Consider the following 14698-nt stretch of genomic DNA (forward strand, 5'->3'; position numbering starts at 1 on the left):
CTTGACGATTATGCCATTCCAAAGTTGCCCCAGTCAGGCTCTCACTGAAGTACGCCATCAACAAATCATCTTTCTCGCCAACACTTCTCATTTCATTGCGATAATCCCTCAAATGGGCTACCGGATCTCTACACCCATCATACAAGTTAAATCTTGGCACTTTGAATCCCGCGGGCAGGCGAACGTCAGGGGACACAAACAATTCTTTGTAAGTCATGCTACCCTGGTCTCCCTTTCCTTGTTTGTTCTTTAAGGATTGTTCTATGCCTTTCAGCCTCCTAGGTATCCCATATCGCCCTTTTCTTCCTGTGAACTCTTCATTTACAACATGAGGCCCATCCCGCGGACCCTGCTTGTATGAGTTGGGAACCTTGTAGGCAACCTCTGAGGGGTAATATTGGGCATCATGAGCTTTGAGTGGGTGTTCATTGTTGAGGATAGTGGATGTGACAGGAGGGCGATTTTGGGGAGAGGTAATTGGAGGATGAGTGATGGAGCTACTAGGACGATCGGGAAAGCTGTGATAGACGGGTGGAGCTGGAGAGTATGGGGGATCATCCGGCACTATGACCGGAGTTTGGGTAAAGGCAACATCTAAAAGGCTAGGTGGTGGCGGGGGTGGTGCCTTCCCAGTCATCCAGGCCTGATACATGTTCGTCATGTGTTGTCTTAACATCCTTACCTCATCAACCAAACCAGTGTTCTATTCAACCAACTGCTTTCGGGTACCGGTATCAACCAACCCAATTTTATTGTTGTCCATCATTGCCTTTTGACCTTATGTTGTGGAGAGGAGTTACTACTTCGAGAACCACAAACCAATCACCTTTCTGCTATGAAGATATCAAAAGGAACAAAATGGAGTCATCCCATTAGCGTTAGGGCATTTAACAACAAAAATATCACAATACGTGCGATGCACCTAGCAACAATTAATGGTTCTAGAACGACTTCGAGGGTCATCAAATCACTTGGCAACATCCCAATTTTGTTCATTTCAATCTTCTCTTTTCTTTGCTTTTCTAGCACTTGCTGGCTTGCCCATTTTCCTTCATTTTTTTTAATCATCACTCTTTCTTTCTCATATCTCACATCCCACAATTTCACCTCTTTTTTTCTTTTCTTTTTTTTTCCTTTTTTTTTCTTTTAATAAATAAAAAAAATGATTCGATCGAACCCTATGTAGGTTGCCTATGTATCATGACGCCGCATGAATCAGATTTTTACGTAGTTCGGGAAGATCGGGAATAAAATAAACAAACTAACATTTTCATTTTCTTTTCTTTTCTTTTTTTTTTCCTTTCTTTTTTTTTAAAAAAAACAGATACTCTATGAGAAATTATCAAGGAAAAACTCTAAAAGAGAAAAATATTTTTTTTGATTCTTTTTTTTATGAAAGAAATCTAAGGAATAAACCACAGAAAAATATTTGGAATCTTCATTTGATGTCCTGACGCAAGATTTCGAAGCAAGCAATGAAAAAAATAAAACATAATATTTTTGGATTTCAATTTTGATTGCCTAAAGGAAAAATTCGAAGGATAAACAAAAGATAAAGTGTGCTTTTTTTTCTATGTACAATATCCTAAAGTTCTAATATTAATTTCCCAAAGAAACGCCTCAAAAGAAAATCTTTTTGGATTTTAAAATTAATACCTTAAAGAAAACTTTTAAAGAGGTACCAAAAGAAAATTCTTTTTTTTTTTTTGAATTTTGGTCCCAATATAGTAAAGGAAATATAAAAACAATTTTTATCTTGATATTAATTGTCTAAAGGAAAAACAATCTCAAAGGAATTTTTTTTTATTTCTAGAATTAGTATTCTAAAGAAAACTTATAACGAAAATATAAAAACGCAAAATTTCTTTCTCTTCTTTTTTTTTGGATTTTTGACTTGTAACACATTTCCAAGTGCAAAATAAGAAATACAATAACAAAAGACTATGCAAGCTTAACTAGACAATACAAACTCTAACATCACCTAAAAGACTAAATACTACTATACTGGTCTAGAAAATAAAACAAAAACAATTGACTCAAAAACATAAAATGGCTCCTCGAGCATCTCCTGAATGCAGTAATCCTGGGGTATCTGTCATGCTCAAACTTCGGCAAGTAGATCCACACCTGTATGAGAAAACTTAAACCAACACTATGTGAGACAATAACATTCCCTAAGACACATGCAAGGCATGATTGAGGCTATTTTTGCAAAATAGCTTATTTGGCCAAAATGTGGCTAGAAGTGCAAAATTTGGCTAAGACCCCGCAAAGCCAAGAACCTAAGATTTACTAAGAAGACCGGACCCTATGTGAGTTGCCTACGTATCACGCCCCGAAAGACGAGAATCAGGTATGCGTAGTTCGGGCAGATTGGATACAGGCGAGAATAATAAAAAAACAACTGACATATAAAAAACACATTTTTTCTCTTTTTTTCGAAAAGTGATGAAACATATAAAATCTTTTTGGATTTTCTTTTCTTTTCTTTTTTTGATTTTTTGAAAAATGATAAGAAGTGCAAAATCTTGTTAAAGTTTCCATGCTTTTTTTCTTAATAAAATGTAACAAAAATATAATTGGGCCCTACTCGCTTCATCCTCACACTTCAGCCTCTCTTTTTTCTCTTTTTTTTCATTCGCCCTCAATTATCATTGGTCCGCCAAATGACCCTTTTACCCTTGAAGAAATGCAACATGTAACACATAGGATGCATCAAGATAGTCTGTTATTATGGGTACACCTGTCCTAGACGGATCCAACCCCTGTGTTGAGTCCCCTAAGTCAAATACATGTGATGCAGACAAACGTTCCTACTAGGGATCCGGCATGAGGCTGTGTTTTTCTAGGTTTAAAAACCTGGGTTTATTTGTTTTAGACTTGGCTTACTCGAGCGGACAGCTCGAACCGAGGGGGAGGGGGCAGCGTACCTGGAATACAGAAGCTTCACCGGCTTTGCAACTTGTCCGAACCTCGTTCTAAATTTGGGATATGACTCTAACAGAAAAGAAGTTACACGAAGTGCACACTTCTTCATGATTTATAAGACTCAGAGAGAAGAGGGATTTTGCAATAGTTTATATACAGTTCACGAAATATCAAAGCGGTAAAAGCAATCAATTAGCACATTAGGCCCAAATCATGTAACAAAATCAGATAATGGATAAAGCCAACTATAACAATTATTCTAAGCTCGAATTCTTGAACCCTGAACCAGAGATTCTGGGTTCGATCCCCAACAGAGTCGCCATAGCTGTCACACCTCCTTTTTTACCTACACCCCCAAAAAGGTGTATATAAGAGTTTTTCCAATTAAAGGACAATCGCAACGGGATTATTTATATTAAGAAATTCAGAGTCGCCACTTGGGATAATTTTATGGTGTCCCAAGTCACCGGTTCAAATCCCGAATCGAGGAAAAGATTGACTCTGTATTACAGTCCGCGAACCAGAAATCCGGGTAAGGAATTCTGTTAACCCGGGAGAAGGTGTTAGGCATTCCCGAGTTCCGTGGTTCTAGCATGGTCGCTCAACTGTTATATTTGGCTTAATTATCTGATTTTAAACAACTATGAACCTATATGCAAATTTTAACTTTTAACCGCTTTTAATTAATTTTTAAGAATATTGCAACACTGTTAAAACATATCTCGAACCACGTCACATAAATGCACCCGTGGTCTTCGACATATTTTAACATTGTGGAGATTTTGGATTTGGGTTACATAAATGCGCACACGAGTTTAGAAAGGTTAATTATTTAACATAATGCGCCTAAAGCAACTACGCGTTTTTGGATTATTTTCCTAATCTTTGAGATTATTGGAAAGGCCATGGTTATGGGAGTTCTTGTGGGAAATCATACTAATTTTCATTTCTAATTATATGGAATTGACCAAGCATTTAATAATAGATATGGCACCAAATTTCTAGCATAAACTTCAAAACATGATAAGAAAAGATCGCTCTATCTAAACTGGAATTGGTCACAGTTATACAAACAAACCTATTCAGATTAAGAACAAGAATACATTTGAACACAAAATTTACTTCAATGGCCTGCCAAGAAAATACAACTAACCCATTAAGTACTGAAAATAAGTAATCCAGTATGACAAAGCTTAGCTTGAAAACAAAATAATTATCAAAATTGAATATATAAGCACAAAAGTAGTCATGATTTTCATGTTCATGTAAGAATACTGCTCCCAACATATTGAGCCATTAAGGAAAGACTCACTTCTTTCATCATTTCGTTGGCAAAACTTGACCCAATAACACCAACGTTTATACAAACACACACGATCCATTCAATGAACTAAGTGACCAAGTAATTAGAAAAATCATATAATACTAAGCTAAATGAAAGCGAGGAAAATGAATTTCTTATCACTTCAATTCAATACATATCAAATGATAAGTTCAAAATAGTAAGCACCTAAAGTTAATTTAAAATAAAACTTTGATTCATGGGCTTCAATTAAGTGACAACAAACTTAAATATCCTCCAAAGAACAATCGGAACATGAGAGGGAGCAATTACAAAAATGATATGAGAAGGAGCAATTGCAACAATGCAACACCTAGAAGAAGAAAGCTCAAATATCAGATAAGACGCCCATATATTCATCAATAAGGGGGAAAATTACAACACCTTTTTAGACTGATACTCATACCTGGAATGCAAAGAAACTTGAACGCCAAAACAGAGGCTCAATACGATGAACTATCGACGGAACTCGAACCAAAAACCGACGACAGTACCTCGACGTGCGACTGAAATGGACTTTTTGGACAACGACCTCCGACGAACTCGAAGCTCGCCGGAAAGAGAAGCTAAATGAGCTTGAGTTGATAAAACTTACTAGCTGTTCTGTTTCATGGGTGTCTATGGAGGGTGGTCATTTGGCGTGGTGTTTCTATTACTGGCGACGGACAACGACTGGTGGAAGGCTGGACGCTGGATTTTGGGTCTGTCCGGCGGGTCAAAGCTGACGAGATGGGTGGTGGGGAGCTGGGCGTTGATGGGCAGCTGGTGGCGAGGATGATGGAGTGAGCAGATGGAGTCGTTCGGGGTGGTTACTGACGCATCTTGGATGCTCTTGTGTCTTGGTTGACGAAAATCAAGTTTCAAGGGTTGTTGATTTGCTGAAAGAAAATGAACGATGGGGGGTCGCTTATGGCTGCTCAGCGGTGCTCATCTTGTGTGTGGAAGAAGGTGACCGCTAGGAGGGGGATGTCCGGCAATGGCTAGGTCTGGAGTAGAGCTGAAGGTTGCTATGGTGTTTTGAGATTGGGAAGAAGAGGAAGGGTCAGTGGCATGTGTAGTCTATTAGGGTTTTGCTAGGGTTTTTCATTGTTGTCTCCGTGAAGAAGATCAAGGGGCTTGTCTTTTTTCAGAAGAAGGCCACGACTGATTCCATGAAAAAATCTGTCCCCTTAGAGTCTCTTAGGCGTTAGTCTATATAGGCTTAGGGTCTAGGTTTATATTTTGTGTATTTTTGCCAATTAGTCCCTAGGTCTTTTGTGTATTAGGTCCTTAGGGTCTTTTGTTTTTGTCCCAACGAAGAGTCTAGAAGGGTTTCTAGACTACACAATGCCCTTTAAAATAAGATAGAAATACTACACAATGCCAAAGCTAATCCTAATTAATTAAACTAAACATGAAACTGTGTTTTTGTGTTTTTTTTTGAAATTATATAAAGATAAAAATAAGGTACTATTTTTGTATTTATCTTTTTTTTTTAAATTTTTTTATGAAAAATACATAAACTAAAATATTTTTTTATAATTTTCATTTTTCTTGTAATAAAATAAAGTAAAATAGTTAAAATGAGTTGAAATAGCTATATTAGGCCTTAATTAAATATTTACGTGCTAAAATATGAAAAATCTTGGGGAGTGTCAAAAATCACATGTCTACAGTACATTTTCCAGATTATCACTTTTTAATGCTAAAAAGATTCGTCAAATCACTATATATTTGATTTACTAACACTGTTATCACTATTTAATAAATAATTTTTAAAATATTTTAACTCTCTAACCAGATATCGTTATCAAAATTTAATGTTTGGACAATATTTTTCAAAACCTTTTTGATTAAAAGCTTGTACAAAACAAACATTATTTGCCAGTTTACTACCTCGTAGTTATGAAGTACAATTAAAATTATCAGGAACGAATATACTCATTTTAAAGAATATATTACAATTCATTCTTATTTAAATTTTTGTTTATAAAATACCGATGACAAGTATGTAGAACATATGCCTTCATATTAGTAGTTGGCCAATTTTTACCCTGCTTTTAGGGTTTAGCTGCGATTTTTAAAGTTATTAGACTTTAGCCATTCTATTTAAATACGGGTATATATCGGACAAAAGTACCCAAACATATTGAACAACTCAAGAAATCATTATTGGATTTCAAATATTCTATAAGTTAAAACTTTAGCATATATACTGGAGTCCGAAAAACTCTCTATATGTGAAATTCAAAATGTATAGTACTAAACTTTAGAGTTTTTAAGGTAAAAACCCAGCATACTCTGAAATTCAAAAATTTATAAGGTTCAAAATCCAACAAGAGAACCTTATTTTGAGCTCCGTGACATAATCACTGAGTTCTAACTTCTACAAATTGAAACTCCAAGATGTTATTTTTTATTTTAAAAGAGGTACCATTGGTGGAAAATATTCCTTTTTCAAACCCCAATAACGATCGATTGACGGGTTTGTTCAAACCTTTATATATTCAAACCCTAGTAACGATTACCTTATTTTGATTTTCAGGAATCGTCTCTATATTTTACACTAGCAAAGGTCCAAAGTCAGGAATCATCCCTTGGCTTCGAGCTCCAGTATCGGTTGCTAGAGTTGTATTTGATATTTTATGTAAAAATAGCACGTGCTAGCCAGTTTTCGGACTGGTCATTCAAAAATAGCCAGCGTTTGCAAAATCATTGAAAAATAACCACTATTTTGCTGCAACAAGGACCGATCCAGCATAATATACTAGAGATCGGTGCACCTGTGTATGAACTTCCAACACGCGAAAAGTTCCAGCATAATATATTGGAGATTGGAGCAGCTGTGTATGAACTTCCAGCATATTATACTGGACCGGTATATTATACTGAAACTCCATTATATTATGCTGGAGTTCCAGTATACTTATGTTGGAACTCTATTATAATATATTGGAGTTCCAATAGAACTCCATTATAATATACTGGAGTTCCAGTATATTTATGCTGGAACTCCAGTATATTATGCTCGAGTATTTTTCGGATTTTGAACAGTCGTTCAGATTTATCTTTACATGAAAAGTAGATAAATTTTGATTACTTTTGAAACTGTGATTATTTTTGAATGACCACTTGTAAATCTGACTATTTTTGAATTTCATTGATATTTTACTTGAGCAAAAACATTAATTTAATCGGACCAATGTCTATATTGCTTGCGCATGTGAAAATATGGCCAAACTCTAATAGCAACGCCTAAAAGTGGCTATGCCGGCCAATTTCTTCGGCTATATAGTTTACAATACATATAGGGTGAAATTTAAAAATAGCCAGATTTATAACCGGTCGTTTAAAAATAGCCTAGTTTCAAAAGTAATCGAAATTTAGCCACTTTTCATATAAAGATAAATCTGAGCGAAAACACTGTTCAAAACCCGAAAAATATGCCAGTATATTATGTTGGAGTTCCAGCATAAGTATACTTGAACTCCAACATATTATACTGGAGTTCCAAGATAAGTATGCTGGAGCTCCAGCATAGTATATGATGGAGTTCCAACATAAGTACACTAGAACTCCAGCATAATATAGTGGAGTTCCAGCAAGTATACCGGTCCAGTATAATATACTGGAGTTTGGAGCACCGGTGCTCCAGTCTCCAGTATATTATACTCGAGCTAGCAAAGTATACCGGTCCAACATAATATGCTGGAGTTCATACACAGGTGCACCGAACTCCAGTATATTACGCTGGACCGGTCTCTGCTGCAGCAAAATAAAATACCGGCTATTTTTGAATAACCAGTCCGAAAACTGGCTATACCGTGCTATTTTTACCTGCACATAGGTGTATCCGGGTCCGGCCTCACCCGTGCCCGCCCGTTTACATTTCCGTAACAAGCCAAATCTTTTTTGGTACTCTCTGAGAGGCTCCAATGGAGAAAAAGGCCGAGCTAGATAGAGCCAACAACATTCTTTCTTCCGTTATCCCTTAAAACTTCAAACAATGCCTTTTTCTCTGCAATTCAACTACCCAATCTTCAGCATTTCATGTTCCCATCAGTTAACACTTTACAATACTATTAAAAATCAACCCTTTAAATTCTTGTGCACTTCTCCACAATCTGAAGAAGCTGCAAAAGACTCGTCTGGGTATGAAAAGTATGATTTTTTTTTTTAATATTCTTGCAAGTTTTTTTAAAGCAAACTATGATTGATAATGAAGCTCAAAATATTGATATTTCAGTCTTGAATTGGAGGTACTGCAGAACACTAAGTCTCAAATGAGCTGGAATCTAAGTTTTGAAGTAAAGATTTTTTTTTCTTGTGGTTACCATTTTTTTTTATATTGGATTAAGGGTTAATTATTGCTGTCAAACTTATGTTAGGTCCAGTTTTGGTCAGAATTCTATATAATCTGATATATGCCAATGTTGATAGTGGTGTATTTTTGTGGACTAATCATCTCCACCCTCTTAATTACAGGGAAAATGGTAAAGGGCATGTGATTCTGGTGGAGAAGTACAGGAATGGAACTTCAAAAAGGTATATTTTTCTAGTTCTGTTTCAAAGATTTGCTTCGTTGTTCTTTTACTGAGTTTTTCTGATAATAAAAGGGGTTGTTATTTCTTTGTTGCTCGATATCTACTGATTGCATGCTGCCTGTGAAGAAATGTACTGATCGAAATGATGGTCAAATATGGAGTTTGTCTGATAATTAAAAGGGTTGTTATCTCTTTCGTTGGATAGGTACATTATAGATAATGACTCTGAAATAAAAATGTTTCTTGAGGAGCATGTGCCCGGAACTATTGGATCCCAACATCTTGAAATCCCTGTCACGGAGTTATCTTGGCTCCCTAAGGTTATCAAGGATTTTGTATTACCAGCAGGTTTTCCAGGTAACAAAACATCATATCGTTTATTTCCATTTTCTTCTTTCCTTTCTAATTTCCATTTTCACTATAACTCTAGTTTTATGTTCCTACATGCCAAGAAGTGTCTGTTTGGCGGTTGATATTTTCTGGTTGTTAAGGGCTGTAAGTATTTCTTAGATGTCTTATATAAACTGTCGTTGCAGATACAGTTACAGATGATTACTTGGACTACATGTTGCTTCAGTTCCCAACCAATGTAACCGGGTGGATTTGTCACACGCTGGTGACGTCAAGCCTCTTAAAGGCATGTCAATCTTATTCGGGCCATTACTTCCACTTGGATATCTTAAAGTGTGCTTGTAAAATCTGCAACTGCTGACAGGATTATGACCTTCTAAATGATAATCATTAATAAGCTAATTGAAACAGAGTTTTAATTTAGCTTACAAATTGTTCTCTACTCACTGGCTCAGTGGCTCTCATTTTTATCTGCCTCTGGCCTCTCTTTCACTTTTTTATCTTTTGACACTTTTCTTTGAGTTCTTTCCTTCTCTAGAAGGTTCAACGTTATTCAACTGGTTAGCTTTGTTTCTTTTTCTTTTCTTTTGTTCTCTCTTTTTTCTTATATTTGAGTGATGTGGTCCCATGTGTATATGTGAATCCTGTTATTACACTTAATTCTAGTTGTATTGGGCTTATTAGTTGCTAACATATTTTATGTTAGTTGGATTCATGTCTATGTGCTTTCAGTTTGATTCCGACATATCCTATACTGATTTTAACGTCTAACATCCAGGCTGTTGGAGTGGGATCTTTTTCCGGAACTTCTGCAGCTGCTTCTGCTGCTGCCATCAGGTACTCTTCATTTTTATCAGATTTTTATCTGCATGAAATGTGGCCTTGACTTTAAGGAATTCAATATTTGCCTCATATGTTATTATAAGTCATGCTGATTGCTGGTTGGAGAGCATTATTCTTTGAAGTTAGAGTTTAGTGGTTCAATATTTGCCTCATATGTTATTATAATTCACACTGATTGCTGCTAGAAAATTTGGAGAGCATTATTCTTTGAAGTTCATCGAGTATAGTGGTTGTCTTATTGATTTTGCAGATGGGTTTCAAAGGATGGCATTGGTGCCGTTGGACGCTTTTTTATTGGTCTGGTAGTTTAAAATAAGTATAAGAACAGAGTCAGGGGACCTATCTGAATTAAATTTGTTAGTAAAGGCTGATGTCTTCCAGGTGGGCGGTTCGGCAATCTTTTTGATGATGATCCTAAACAGTGGCGTATGTATGCAGATTTCATCGGCAGTGCAGGAAGGTACTGCGAGTATTCTTCTTTCTTGGGTACATCAAATTTTAGTGGTTCAAGTGAACTGATGGTATCTATTTCTTGTGTGCAGTATATTTGATCTCTGTACCCCTCTCTATCCGTCTTATTTCCTACCTTTAGCATCTCTTGGAAATCTTGCCAAGGTATTTAGCTAACCAAAAATTTAGTTAGTCTTTCATATGTTCCTAGGATATGATTCCATGAGCAGTAGACTGTGTAAAAGTTCTGTTTGAATCTGATACATAACTTTCTTTTCTCGAGTTGCATGCTGAGTCAATTCTTTAGGTTTCTTAAGTGTTGGTATTGTTTTAGTAGGCCGTAGCAAGAGGGCTAAAGGACCCTTCATTCCGGGTTATACAAAACCACTTTGCTATCACTGGAAATTTGGGAGACGTAGCAGCAAAGGTATTACTTGAATATTTCTGCTGTAGATCAGATCTGGTGAACTGGATTTGTAATTTTTTTTTCTTGTATTGATGTTTGACTTTGATAGTTTAGTTGTTTATGTGCCGGTATAACTTTGCTTTCTTTTTCTTATATCCATGGTGGATGAGCTTTTATGGAGAATCATGAAATTTGTCAATAAATATACATGTTAGAACGGTAGCTTTCAGCTCCATAAATGTGTTAAACTTGTGAATTCCATATTGTTTCTCCCTCGAGGCTTTCTTCAGTTGGAATGCCAATGAGTAGTGTTTATGAATGCTCCAATTTACTCGTTTGTGCATGTATGATTAGTAATGGTTCGAAGCTTGGATAAAGGATGAGAGTCGTAGTAACAGCAAAAAAACAGTCTATATATTCTGTTAAAGACTTGCGCATGATAAAATTGAGATTTAGAGAACCCGTTATCGACAATAATTTTGGTACTGGGATGTAATAGACTGCCCAGAATTGGACCTCCCTCAAATAGATGGATCTTGGATTGATTGTGGACTGAGCAGTAGGCATACTTTCACAATAGTCTTGTCCACGCACAATTTAATGTTTGGCAGCGGAAACGCTTGGGAGTCAAAATGTACACCCCTGCTACCTACTTGAGTGGACCTTCAACCAGGCAATGAAGGGTGTGTGCAATAGTTTTCTTACTTTCTATTGATCATGTCGACGCCTATAGTTTGATAAATAAGAGGAAAGCCTTCTCCCAAATTCAAAGTTGTAACACAAAAAAGGGCAGCCTAGTGCACAAAGTATCCCGCATTCACGCAGGATCGGGGAAGGGCCGCACCCAAGGGGTGTGATGTAAATAGCCTAACCTAATGCAAGCATTAGTGACTGCTTTAACCGTCTGAGACAATTTTACCGTTGCTCCAAGGCTCCACTTCAAAAAGTTGTAACACAGACAATGACAAATAAAGCATAATGGATACAGAGAATTCATACTATCATCCCTAACTATTTGGGATTGAGGCATAGTTGATTGATGTATGAGCTACAAATGGTTTTTATGACTGCTCCAGTTTACTCGGTTAATAAGCTCTGATTTGTGGGTTCCTGCAAATTTAAGTTCTATATTTGTATGTTGTCAGGTTTTTTAGTTGGTATGATTATCAGTATAGCATAATCTAGTATCCATGTTTTTCTAAAGAAAAAGTATAATTATGTCCAAACACACATAGTAGAAGAGATAATTGACACATTTACACTATAACCAAGCAACAGTGGCATGTGTTCTATTCCCGAAATTGAGCACCAAACATGGTATTATAATTGTTTCTCAATTCGTTTGTTTGATCACGTTATAGAGTTTCTTCTTGTAACATTTTGGATAACCTAATGTTGATGACAGGAGGAAGTTTGGGAAGTAGCTGCTGAGCTGGTAGGTCTTGCTCTCGGCATACTAGCCTTGGTATGGCATATGTTGCTTCATATGGTTTACAAGTTAGGTCCCTTCATATGATAACCTTCTAAGATTCCAGCATAGCAGATTTGTATTTTTCTTTTTTCTTATTAAACTTTTAATATCAGAAAATTTAATACAGGATACACCTGGTATCTCAAAGTCTTATCCTACATTGGCACTAACATGGTTAAGCGTGCGGATCCTACATCTTTGGTTTCGCTATCAGTCTCTTTCAGTTCTGCAATTCAACACGGTGAAACTTTATTCTTAGACATTGATATACAGAATAACCATTATTTGGTTGCCAAATATTAGTTAACATGGCAATACTATCAGGTAGTTTTTAATTTCTTAACACTTGCCTTCTCATCTTCATTTTCTTCTGTGGGCCCCAATATTTGATATATTGGCTCAATCAGGTTTCTTAAAGCTTTCTTAAAACAATAAGATTTCCACAAGTTGCTCTTTCTCCGTATATCGGAAACAATTAATCAATTAGAATGAACGATAATGAAGGAGAGATTTGGAAAAAAACAACAATCTTCTGAATTTTCCTTGGCAAGTAGATTTCTGATTACATCTTCTTTCGTGCAGATAAATCTCAAGCGGGCTCGAATATTAGTGAACTCCCATGTTTTACACCATACAGTTCCAGGTAAACTCAATCGTGGTTTCTATGCAATCTGTAATCCTATGCTGTTAACTCAGGTCTGTTACTGCGTGTGGACCAGGAATCGATGAATGCAATAGGATGGAGAGCATCTTATTGTGGCAAAGATTTTTAAGGCCTCGAATTATTTTTGAGGTATCTTTGGAGGATATGCTCGATAGGGGCAAATACAAATCCATGGTATAGCCTTCTTTAGGTCATATATAACATTGTGAAAATTGAGTTGATTTATCTTCCAGATGAATTAAAGAAATGAATAACACATTTTAGTGTGTTCCTTAAAGAAGTCAAATAACCTGTATTCTCGAGTGATCTTTGGTTCATTCTGCTGTTTTGTATGCAGCAGATCAAGCAACTCCTTAATCTGTACAAGGAGGAGAAATATTTTCTTGTAGTAAATCAGCAAAAGCCAAGAGATTTTGAGGTCTTTGTATCTTTCAAGGTATGCACTTATACTCTGCTTAAGAAACATAGCTCTCACTTACTTGTGTTGCTCGAAGCAGAAGTGCTAAAAAGCAACCAGGTCCATGGGATTTGAAGCGAAAAGCGTGGACTGAAGCTCACACTTCTCTAAAGTGAAGCACACAATTTACGAAAATTAAAAAATACCAAATATACATGAATTTAGTACTAATTTCAACGTTCAATATATAATCGATATTAATCCATCTCTTCGAGGTTGAGATTCTGTGAACCGATCCCTTCTCGTCGGGATCAGTTTGTGCATGGCTTTCACCCATGAAGTGATAACCTTTTGTTTCGCATCACTACATCGCTTCAAACAACGGAGCGATGACTTTATATGACACTGTCACTTGCAGTACTTATTCTTCTCACCTCCTGCAGGAAGGAGCCACAAGCCTATCAGTGTTACGAAGCGTATGGCAAACCTACTGGCTATATCAAAACTGGGGCTGGTCGGACAATATCTTTGATCGGCTTGAGCAAAGTTTGGTAGAATTGAAGCATAAGTTTCCTGATCTATTACAACAACTAATTGAAGCTGGATGGAATACAAATAATTTAAGTTTAAAGGTCCCCAAAGAAATGTCGATTGAGGAGCTTCCTGCACTGTAACACCAGGGAATGCATCTGTCTTATATGATCATACTCCAAATTCCTGGCACTTACCTTTTTGCCGGTCTGATAGTTCATCACCTCATTCCTTGGAGGGAAAAGTTCCAAATCTATCCCTCTACTATATGATATTATATTAATTTAACCCTTCCGTTATCTTGGGGTCAATTCATACCGTTGGTAAATAGTTTCGTTTTTTCCCTTGCCTTTAACAGAGCTCCAGCAGGGATTGAATGGATTCCACGTGTCACAATACTTCGGGAAAAACGTTTAAATTTACTCCTTTAGTTATGATGGATTAATACTATCCTCCGTTATATTCATGTTTGAGCTTCGTTAGTATCAAGGTTCATACAAGACGGTTTGCTAAGCACAAGGTATGAATGGCTTCAAAGTACAACGGAGGGAAAAATTAAGTTATTTTGTATAGTAAAGGTGTATTTTTGACCTTTTCCCCCTTAATTGAGTGTTGCATGGATGACCTCCGTGTGTAGTAATCTCTCTGGTTTCATTTCAAGTTCATCTTGTGAACCACTGTCCCTTTTGCAGTTGGATGACAAATTTCCAATGGCCTCATCTACTAGGAAGAGATGCAAAGTGGAGCCAGTTGAATTTTTATAGTAATACACATTCTTCATAAATTCGGTTT

General features: G+C 36.5%; 1 protein-coding gene across 6 annotated transcripts; it reads left to right on the forward strand.

The window, feature by feature from the left end:
* Positions 1-8136: 8136 nt before the first annotated feature.
* Positions 8137-14391, forward strand: LOC104249418 (protein root UVB sensitive 5). Of its 6 annotated transcripts, none has more exons than XM_009805844.2 (16): positions 8314-8401; positions 8496-8556; positions 8735-8794; positions 8999-9150; positions 9330-9430; positions 9923-9981; positions 10238-10284; positions 10369-10447; positions 10530-10602; positions 10775-10864; positions 12249-12308; positions 12442-12555; positions 12897-12957; positions 13034-13152; positions 13316-13414; positions 13819-14391. In XM_009805844.2, exons 4-16 carry the CDS (start codon positions 9030-9032, stop codon positions 14047-14049), a joined length of 1254 nt encoding a protein of 417 aa, XP_009804146.1. In that variant the 5' UTR covers positions 8314-8401; positions 8496-8556; positions 8735-8794; positions 8999-9029; the 3' UTR covers positions 14050-14391. The 6 variants fall into 6 exon arrangements, with proteins under 6 accessions (XP_009804148.1, XP_009804143.1, XP_009804144.1 ...); XM_009805845.2 differs by having other exon boundaries at positions 8321-8410; XM_009805841.2 differs by lacking the exon at positions 8496-8556 and having other exon boundaries at positions 8139-8410.
* Positions 14392-14698: the final 307 nt, after the last annotated feature.

This window comes from Nicotiana sylvestris, chromosome 7 (genome assembly GCF_000393655.2).
Source record: "Nicotiana sylvestris chromosome 7, ASM39365v2, whole genome shotgun sequence".
Taxonomy (NCBI): Eukaryota; Viridiplantae; Streptophyta; class Magnoliopsida; order Solanales; family Solanaceae; genus Nicotiana; species Nicotiana sylvestris.

Excerpts from the sequence above, each read along its gene's own strand:
- LOC104249418 (XM_009805841.2), top strand. The coding sequence starts at position 8,256 with ATGCCTTTTTCTCTGCAATTCAACTACCCAATCTTCAGCATTTCATGT. Across the intron at positions 8,795-8,998 it reads AGGAATGGAACTTCAAAAAG|GTACATTATAGATAATGACT; the intron begins GTATATTTTTCT and ends TTCGTTGGATAG. Across the intron at positions 13,153-13,315 it reads GGGGCAAATACAAATCCATG|CAGATCAAGCAACTCCTTAA; the intron begins GTATAGCCTTCT and ends TTTTGTATGCAG.